Here is a 10,956-nt window from a genome sequence, read left to right as displayed (position 1 = left end):
CAGGCACAGACGTGGCTGCGATGGACCTACAGACGGACATACCTACAGCCAGCTCGGCAGAGAGCCAAGGCGTTGAGCTGAAAGCGAGCCTCCGGTCAGAGGCTGTGAGTGAAGGTTCCATGCGAGGCTGGTCAGGACCATTAAGGTCTATTACTCCACTCAGGGCCCTGACAGAGAGAACACAAATGAGCTGGAAATATCTTCCCACTGATAAATTGCAGCACAACTCACAGGGACAGTGTGAACCCAAACAGATAAGGGACCCGCACAAAAGAATAATGATCGTCTATTCTCTGTTTGCAATGGCAATTCTGAGAAAACTATTAACTTACAAACTCAAAGGCTTTCACAATTCATGATTCAACTGAGTAAACTGGTGGCTTCTTATTATGCAAATACATGAGATGTTTTGTTCTGGGAATATAAAACAATAGATTGGGGCATCTAAAGAACCTTTATTCCTCTGCCTGTCATTATTATACCATTACACTTAAATCCCACATATTCTACTCTAAGTATCCAAGGGAACAAGAGGTTTCCCACTAGAAATACACCTCTGGAGTAGTTGCCTTTTCACTCCGTCTTCAGTATCCGCTCGGAGAAGGTTTCTAGGTGAGGTCAAGGTCATATAGCTTTCGAAATTCTCTTGCAGCATAGACAGCTTACTGAAAATGGACTGTAATAATGCCATTGTAACACAGGCTTCATCCACCCCACCATTTTTTTAAGGCAACATCTTATGATTTTCATAAAATCTTTTAATCGTTGTACTTGGCAATTTATAGTCTTCACTGTGCATAAGCTAGGGCACTCAAAGCCCTGTGGACAATGTACTTCTGATTGTCTCAATAGCTTAAGGCTGAAACATCTTCTCACACTTACTTGGTTCAAGGTAGAAAAATACTCATCTTTTCATCAGTCCTTACAAAATGAATTTTTCCTTTCCATTTTTCCTTAGAAAATGAATTAAATTATTAGAACTTCAGAAAGGAGGAGCAGAGATTACAGATTACTTTTATTTCCTTCCTTGTGATGCCAAACCCTCTGACCTGTTACTTGGTCAGAGTTAAGGTTAGTTTTTTTCAAGCTTTAGCATTTCTGAAGGAAAAAAGCTGTTACAACAAGCGAGAGCAATAATTTAACAGACAGTCCTACAATCACCAAGGCTACCATATCCTAATAAATAAAGTTGCAGATAAACATCTTTGGATTGCATTTTAACAAGAAACCCCAAATCTTCCTACTTTTTAATAGAGAAAATATGAGCATATATGGGACTTCTCCCTGGAAGAATACATCCTTAGAATTTATTTTACAACAAACAGGACAAGGAAAAGCTTGGAACCCCAAATTACACCAGTTTCCCTGAAGTAACTTATCATATCTGCCACTCTATGCTGTCTGGGGAAGTCGGCATCTGCCCTTCTCCGGTCTTGCATACTGGGATTTCTCTTACCCTACCAGGCAGCTGTATTTATAAACACTGTCAAGTACCATCAAAAAGTCATCACACTTTCTATTTAGAGATCAACACTTTAATACTCTGTCTAAAGAGAAAAACAAGTTTCTCAGCATGCATCTAGATGTGCAGCCATTTTGTCCTTATCAGAAAAACCAAGTCATAGCAGGTCTCCCGACAGGAGTATGGCAGTTATCCAGAAATGGCAGATTATCACCATCGCTTTTAAAATGGTCTGGCAGAGCTTTTTATCATGTTTGTCATGCTACATATTCAGGATTAATTGTTGCCAAGAGATTATCATCTTCATTCAAATTAAAGATATTAAATTAACACCATGGAAGTTTCAAGTTCACTGGAAGGTAAAAGTGGATTTGTTATAAACAGTCAGGACTTGCTTTAAGATTATACAAAACCCAGTAGGGTATTTCTATACCTATATTCACCTCCTGTGTAATCCAGAACAGGGAAAAATCAAAGACATGCTTTGCATCAAGAATTATCAAGAATCCTTCAATGGTTCAAACAGAATAACAAAAGCAATACCACACCAGTTGGCCACCAGAAAGACTGAAACCTAATTAGTGTGCAGACAGGTATTAGTTTCTAACCAACTGCTCCAATAAAGCCTTTCCTTTTATATGTAACCAAACCACACTTCTGGTGCTTGAAAGAATCTGTCTAAAAGCAAAACAAAATATTCAGAACATGTTCATATTTAAATCACAACACAAAGAAATTAAAACACTGAGCTTTCAACTTTTAAGAGCTGCATTTAGGAGAATTTCAAACCAATTTTCATAAAGTTATAGCCAAATTAATTTACGAGATGAAAATAAGAATGTTAGATCAGTGCAATGCTGTATTTCATGCTTTCAGATCATGAGGCAAAAGAAAAATTAGTAAAGAAGATGCTCTGGCATTTTACTAACCTCAATCCACAGGTCTTTTACTTCTTTGCTTCATATAATTAGTTGCTGGGTAGGAATGGGAGAAGAGGAATAGATGATAAACAAAATTTAATTAAGTAGAAATTTAATTAAACAGGATTTCCCAATAAAATTTCTTCACAAAAGATAATAGACATTGCCTTAAATCCAAGAAAACATGAATTCTAAATGTTATCCTTTGTTGTTCCACTGCAAAATGCAGAGTATGGTTTTGCTTGTCTCTAATGCATGAAGTTTACAAATAACAAAGTGTACATTCCAAAATAATTGGCGTCAAGCAAAATGTTATGATACAAAGAGTTGCAAGTGACAATAGATGTGAAATCATGATCAACGCCAAGAGACCACAGATACATCTCAATGCCTGTCAGCTTCTTGACAGAACCAAATCGTTCAATGCCAAACCATTAACTCAGTTTGATAGAAGCTGCCCTACAACTGGAAGCAAGGTCTCTTCACCTGTTCAAAAACAAGAAGTATATACTGAGATGGCCAAATGATTTTAACTTTATTATTATTAACAGGCTACCCACCAGCTGACCTGAAGAGCCAAGTAGGAAGCTGTTGAACACATCCAATTAATTCAAAGTAGAGCATCTGCAATACAAGTTATTAGGAATTCACATCTTGAACAATGAAGATTATACCTAGATGGGCAGATTGATCAAAGCTCATGGAGTCTGTACTGAGAAATATGCCCTGAAGGAAACTGGTCAGGGATTGGGGGACAGATGCATACCAGCACCTAACACTTACCTATTTCTCTTCCATTTGACAAAGAAAGGCGGAGAACCTGAGGCTATACACCACCTTTGCTGTAGCAATGCCTTTGCCCTATTATCCATCCCTGAGAAAGTATGTCTATAATACCTACAAATACCCAAGCCCGCAAATGATTTAGTGGTTCAAAACTTAACAAAGTTGTATGTACTTTTTTGATATTTCAGTTGAACCTGAACCTCCACAGAGCAAAAACTGATACCTCTTGAACAGCTCCTACTGTTTTTCTGTCGTGGAAATTTGTTTTGAGAAGGCTACTCTGCATGAATACAGAGAATAAAGTTGCGTTGTATAAACTGACAATTTTAAAAAAAGTTTGTTTATCTTCCAAACTATGATCTGGAACTCCTAAGACGAGGAAAGACTGGCTAGCACATTAGGGACAAAAAGGCCCTTCCAAAGCGCTTTGGAAAGCTAGCATTAATATTCCAAGTGCTTCTGGTTTGTTACACACACACAGAGGAAATAATTCAAAGTACCTACAGCTAAGGAGTTGCTTAAATTACTGTATTTAACCAAATTTAAAGCAAAGCAACCTCATGTTATATTGTTTCCACAAAACTGAGAAATTTGAAAAATTAAAACTAGTTGCTGACAACTCAGAGCTACCACAGTACCTTCCCCATGACTACTCAAAGCCCACTTTCTTCCAACTGAAGCGCTCTCAATTCCTTAACTCCCCGTTGCAGCAACCTCATGGATTTCCCATCAGAAACAATATTCTGGCAATACAGCCAGGTGATACAGGGCCTCTTTAGGCCCCTTGCTGTGTGGCCAGATCGCAAGGAATCGAGTACGTACAGTTTTTGTGGATGGGAGGTGGGGTGGGAGATGCAGTCCTGTTCGCCTTTTCTGCAAATCGCAGACCTGCTGCCTGTCGTCCCAGATCCTTAGGCAGGCTCCTATAACTGGGTTGACAGAAAGGTCTCTTTCAGGGGTTGCACTGAAAATCCATACCTGGAAAATAGAAATTTGAAAATTTTCCAATTTGAAGTTCTTAAGACATTTTCCTGATACTGGTTACATTCTCCTGATGTACCAAACACCAGAAATTGTACTGATCATATCACAAGCTCCATGCTGCATTTACAAGCAGTTACAACACAGCTAGTGCCTGTGAAGACAGACCAAAAAGCAGCATCGATTTCTAAATGTGAATACATACAAAGGAATTATTCTGGTAAAGCAGTTCAAGCCCCTTTAATATGGTGAAAATGTCCATTCTGGTTTGAAAGAGAAAAAATAACACAATAAAAACACTACTACTTTTTAAATTCTGGAGAATACAACTACCCATGAGAGAGTGCTAAATGCAAACAAACCTCAGTAAACAGTAAAGAGTGTATAAAAATGTAGTTTAATCTAAATTTTCCTGGAGCTAAACGCTCCATCTCACTTCATACCACAAAAGGGAATAAGAAAAAAAAGAAAAAAAGAAAAAAAGAAAAAAAAGACTTGCTCACAGGGAGGGAAAATATTTTAAGAAGTCATTAAAGCAACAACCTTCCCAAAGAGAATAAATCTGCAAAGCAGCAGCAAAACAAGCTGCCCAGTCTATTTTATCAAAGACTTGGGCTTTTTTCCTATTACATGACAAACAACTGGCATCCAAGCTGCCAATTATTTAACCATGGTGAGACTTTTAACTCCATTTAGGAGGGAAAAATATAGGTCCTGTAAATTTAACACTGCACAACAATCTACAGCAGCTGCCTACAAAATTTACTTTATCTTTTTTATCTCTGTGTCTACTAGTACTGTTTCATCAACACATACAGAGAAAACGTTCTCTCTCCCCCACTGGTTGAAAGTTATTTTTGTCCTAGTCAACACATTACAAATAACTTTGAAATAATAAGGTAAATGGTGGGTAACATGATTCTGCATTACCATTTGGATGGCTCTGTTTCATCACAACTAATGTGCACAATGAAATTTCTCTGCCTCAGACAGCATTCTATGTTGTTTGTAGGAGTGTAAACTCTGCTAATTATTACTGGCCAAAAACTGAACAGAAACCCGACTGATTATCATTTCCAGTGGTTTAAATACTGTTCTTGCATTCCAAGTGAGCACCGGCAAGTGGCATACCAACTGCCATTTTGACCATCATCTTACTCAAAGCTTGAGTTATATCAACGCATTGTTTCTCCTCCCCTTGCTTTAAACAAAAAGATTTTGCATTGAAGTTATTAATCTGTGTAGTTCTATGTAGTTAACTTACCAACTAGTCTGTGAGTAAGCGTAAACTTTACCACATTAATTTCTCTAATCCATCTCCAACCTCCACCTACTCTCTATAAAATTTGAGAAAATTAGGACATGAGTCACTGTAACCACAATCTTTCTGATTACAGACCACAGAGTTTTTCAGGGGTCTTTAAAAGCCCTGATTCCACGCTTTATGGAATCAGATAACTGCCAATAAGGGCACTTTTTGAATGCACCAACTGTTACAAAACCTCACAGTTAAAGCAGGCTTGGGGAAAAATTCACACGTGCCTTTTTGTACTCATTTTAAGGATATTTCAATTAAAAAATTAAATAGTCTCAGTGTACAACAAAGAATAACCAAATGTGCAATTATACTGAGGCCACAAGCTTTCTGAAGAGTGTTAACTGGTATATGTCAGTAAAACATATTAGTAAGCATCTTTCCCAACTGTATGAAAGATGTTAAACCAGAAGAATGTTGGATTTATGTAAAGTATGCCTGTTGAATGACCACAAAAATATACACTTTTCTGTAGCTAACTAGAGAGAGCAAGGCGCATTAAAACAAAGGGCCTACTGACCATTAGTTATTGACCTCAAAGGGTCAATTCCTCAAATGGAGGCTCAGAGATCTTTCTAAATGAGGGACAGAAAAGCATGTCCCTTGCCCAATACCTGTCCACTACTAACATCCAAGCAAACAAGCATCCTTCTTAGATTGTTCTGTGCATGAAGGAAGATAAAAAGTATTTCTCAGCTTAAGGTGGTCAGGCAGGCTAGACAGTTGTTATTTTAAAAAGCAGAAAGTACTAAAGAAAAAGAAAATTAATTTGTAACAAAAGTCAACCACAAACAATTAAGGACTCCACAAAAAAATCTAGCTAATGAAAGATGTTTCCTTCTTTATTATTGTGTAATACTTCTTTCACAGAAACATGGTATTTACAAATATACACATATAGACTGCAGATCATAAAATGTTACTGAAGAATTAGTCAAAAAATCAATTTACAAAAACCAAAAACTTTCCAAAGATATTCTGGCTGAAAAAGTTTAATGAAATTTCAAGGAGACGCTTCTGTACAGAAAGATAGGTTTTAGCTCCTTGAGTTCTGGTAATATTAGGCGAGTTGTGAACCAAGTGAGCTAAGCTCAGCTGTACATTTGAGATGAGGCAGTTTTTTTTATATTGTTCTTTTTCACACAATTTCTTGATGGTCAGTTCAACAGGTCTCAGGAGGCACTAGTTTGTATGTTTTTGGAAGCTGCAAGCATTGCTCTCACTTTGGCCATAAGATCCTGTAGAAAACAAAAGGAAAATGATCAGGCATGTCTGGGCTTTGAACAGAGCTAAAGCATGTGATTGCAAAAACCTGCATGAAAGGGTTAGCTTATGCTCCAGTCACACAGAATACTTAGATTCATGATCATCAGATATTAACAGTCCCGAGGCTAAATGTGCAAAATAATTTGGAGAAAGTTCATATGACAGCAACTGGAGTCTGTTTTTACTACAATGCTACAAAGTTCTCTGCATAAATATTTAGAACAGTTTCTATGCAACAAAACACAGAAATCACGTCAACTGAAATTGAAAGAAACTATGTCTGTATCTTCACAAAAACTGTAATGAACATACAACTACCAACCACTGAAGGTTTAAAAAAAGAAAATAAAAAAAAAGAAAGAAAAGAAAAAAAAAGAGAGAGCTGGAAAGAAGAGAGTGCTACCAATTACTCTATAACAGAAAGCTTTTTTTGTTCACTTTGTAAACCTGAGCTAAAAATTTACATAGCAGCTGTATTTTCACATATGACAGAGTGACTGAAACATTAAGACTGTTGTGAAACCAAATAGCAACTCTCAATCTTGTCTGAGTATCCAGTGGAAACAGCATTACAAAAGGACATGAAATTTCATGTAAATGGCATCAAATAATTGCATTTCAAAAAATGATCACAAAATAAAAAGTGTGTATCGGTAATGAATTAAAGTTACTTAAAATGTTTCTTCACAAATGCAATATAAATGAATTAAAATCCTTGGTTCTTTTAAAGCATTTTTCATCTGAAGCTCTCAAAACACTTCATAGGGGAATTCAGCATAATTTTTCCACTTTACAGATGGAAGGATTTGAATGAGAAAAGATACTGAATTAGTCAGGGTCAGCAAGCACATTGGCAGCAAAATAATCATACTAATAATTAGGTAAGTTACATTTCTTTGGGCCCTTAAAGATAAAAAGATGCTAAACTAATCTATATTGGGAAATATCTTGCAGATTCACAAAAGTTTCATTCCTCTTTTTTACTTTTTGCAAATAGTAACCAAGAACTGTATTTTAACATAGTAATCTTTCCTCCTCTTACAGCTGCGCTTCAAGCAAGCAGACTAATATTTAACTAGCAAATGCTATGCCATAAGCATTATTTAACCCAAGAAATGCATGAACTAATTACCTTTCTCTGAAGGGTCTATGTTTTTAAAGGGTGGGATGTTTTACTCTGAAGACCATGATGTAGTTCACATCTTATTTCTCATACCAGGAATTTCCATGCATTTGTTTGGTAGCCTAAGTAGTGCTATGGTGTTAGTACTCCATTTTATTTCCCTGGTGCCTATACTTGTTATTTTCTATTCTCCTAAATATTCTTGTTTTGGGTTTCTCATCGAAAATGGATCAAATATGGTATGTAAGGTACTAGTCTACTAGTATTAATTTCCAACTACCACTATTTCCCTAGCGGAACTAAATCTTTGAACAACATTAATTTACTGAAAGAATAATCTATCCATCGAAAGAAATGAGAATATAAAAAGCAACTCTGATTTTATATTGTAAATTTTCCAAAGCATAATTAAGAGCTTTCCTCCTCTAAACTTGGCATATTCAATTGAAAGAAAGTTAAATATGCATGAAGACTCTAAGAGGACGAGTGAAATTAAGAATTTTGAAGAGTGATACCATGCAGTAGCTTTTAAAAAAGCAATGGAATTATTTTGATGGAGGGTGGGTATCTTAAAACTGCATTAGGGAAGCTGAATCCATTTAGAATGTTGCACAGTATATAGAGGCACATACCTGGTATGTCATGATTCACAGCAAACTTGAGTATGTCAAGGAAATCATAACAATAGTTCAGAGACATAAACAGCAACAAGAGTAAGATGAGTGAGTTGAAGATTCTGCTTAACGCAAAGCATACACTTACTTCAGTTTGCAAGAGGATGTATTTTTCCTCTACTGCCAACACTACAAACTTAGCCTTTGCCAACATATTTCTCCTTCTTTCCTTTCTTCCACGAAACTTAAGAGCATTACATGGTAAGATGGGCTCTCAGTAATACCTGCTATTGGTAACTGGGGGTTGTTGGCATAATGTGGACTTTCACAACTTAACAGTGGATATACTGCAGCATAATGAATTTAGCTTGGTCTTTAGAGGCTTGATTAAATTTGAAAGGACGGCAGCTAGAGAAGCAACAGAATTGTTCTTCTCATAAGCAAACAACTTAAGAATGACAATGAACATGTCTCTACACCATATGCAAATCTCAGAATTGTACAAGGTAGCAAGAGGAGGAAATGATATGATGGGCACACTTCATTAGGCAACATACTCTGAATTTGTTTATTTATACCTGAGTGATTTTACTCTGCACTGAAGACACAATTGCTGAAGAGATTTGGCCATCTTTTTCCTGAGAAACTCCCCTAAAAAGTAAAATTAGAAGAATCAGAAATTTATAGTATATGTTTTAAAAATGCATTTTACACACCATCACAGTTTTGGGTTTTATTGTAAAAGTCTCTCATATGTTAGTCAACAGTTATCTCAATCAACTAGAAGCCATGATAAGTCAGTCAGAAGAGTCACTCATACAAGTGATACAGAGAAATATGAACAGCAGCCTAGGAATTTTTAACAGGACTGTTCTATATTCTGTAGAAATAATTTAATTATGAATCTTGCACATACATTACAATTCAAACCACTCTATTAAAATTCTACTTCAAAGAGTTATCCCATTTAGTGAGAGTTTCCAATTTCTAACTTAGAATTAGGTTGCAAAATTTTCTGCACCAGTTTTACAGTAAGAGTATTGTCAAGATGTTTACTCCAGTAGGCAAGAGAGATCCAATGTCTTCATTAGACTGATGCACATAGTGCTGTTCTCCCAGTGTCTTCTACTTTTAATATGCACACATTACACACACACAGAGCTCCTCACCATACAAGTTGGGTCGAAAGACACACTCACAGTCAAGAGACATCAGCACTGCAGTATTACAGTAAAAGATCACATTACCTGGAGCGTTCCTGGCTGGATTCCCTGCTCTCCACAGGAGAGACACTAGTTGAATGTACAGAATTTTTGTGTGTGGATGGTTTGCCTGGTGACATGGATGGTGAAGGAGACCTAGCTTTGGACTTGGTACGTGATCTAGACCGCCTCTTCTTCTTCTTTTCATGGGGACTTCTGTGAGAAGAAAATATTTTATTGAAGGATATTTAAAGCAATATTACACTAGCTCAGTTGAAGTTACTTTTCACACTTCTAAAAGCTTATGTAGTCCTCTTCAACAGGATACTTCTCATGCATTCAGCAAACATTAGTCTTACCCCAATACTGCACTTCTATGGTTGTGCAAAATACTTTCTCAGAAGCTCTCTAACATATTACATTAGGCAACTACTAGTACCTGAGGTTCTCACTTGGAATGCTGCTGCATGGCTACACAGGAATTACTGGCCAGTATTTGACAGTTTGAAGGATGGCAATGAAAAGCCTTTCAATGGAGATTTGCAGCCTAACTTTGCTAGAGGGAAGTTCCTTCCCAAACAACATCAGACACTTAGAATATAATGAGAAATGTAGGAGTTTATATCCCTTACAATCTTCCTAGCTCATAAATGAGCAAACCATGGAATCATAGCTATACAAAAGATCTACAAGGCAAATCCATGGTTTGTTTGCTTTTTAAAAGAAATTACCCTTTTCCTTGTGATCAAATCTATAATGCGACAAACCACAGACCCAAAATTATAAGCAAGCTCTTGTATGCCACTCAAACCTAGACCTAGCAAAATGTTTTAAGTGCAAACCATTTATAACTTGGAAATTAGATACAAATGTTTGTCACTATGAGAGCTGGAAAAAAGGACTTACAGGTACCTGATGTGTTCATTATTGACAAAAGGGGAAAACAGAGGTAGCCTCCTCATATGCAATATTAAGCTCAAAGAGAATTCAATTAGTAATATACTAGAGATGGAACTACCAAAATCTTGTATACATGGTTATGAATTTATGCCTGTATGATTTACATACCAGTATCGATATTACTGTAATTAGAATTACTAGAGTAATGGCTTAATTAGAGTTAGGCAATACCTCATTGTAGGCATCTCTCTCTAACATGCACTGCTAGAAATTTATTCAGAAGAATGTTGTTGAAACTTCTAGAACATCTTAAGACATTGTAAAACTTTGAGCGATCTTTTAAGTATCACATTATTGGTTCCTTTATTTTGATTTTCTTAGGAATTT

At 36.4% G+C, this 10,956-nt stretch overlaps 1 protein-coding gene across 6 annotated transcripts in view; it reads right to left on the bottom strand.

Moving 5' to 3' along the window:
• Positions 1–6,285: 6,285 nt before the first annotated feature.
• The window catches only part of SFSWAP (splicing factor SWAP), a 49,752-nt gene continuing 45,081 nt past the window's right edge, over positions 6,286–10,956 (bottom strand). For all 6 annotated transcript variants that reach the window (XM_052795531.1, XM_052795532.1, XM_052795533.1 and 3 more), the window contains 3 exons: positions 9,715–9,885; positions 9,046–9,118; positions 6,286–6,702 (listed from right to left, as the gene is read on the bottom strand). In XM_052795531.1, the coding sequence (XP_052651491.1) occupies positions 6,637–6,702; positions 9,046–9,118; positions 9,715–9,885 (310 nt within the window). In that variant the 3' untranslated portion in view covers positions 6,286–6,636. The remainder of the gene's footprint in view (positions 6,703–9,045; positions 9,119–9,714; positions 9,886–10,956) is intronic.

The sequence above is a fragment of the Harpia harpyja genome, chromosome 9 (genome assembly GCF_026419915.1).
Source record: "Harpia harpyja isolate bHarHar1 chromosome 9, bHarHar1 primary haplotype, whole genome shotgun sequence".
NCBI lineage: Eukaryota > Metazoa > Chordata > Aves > Accipitriformes > Accipitridae > Harpia > Harpia harpyja.
The sequence above is the reverse complement of the archived record's forward strand: the minus strand, read 5'-3'. Positions and strand labels throughout refer to the sequence as shown.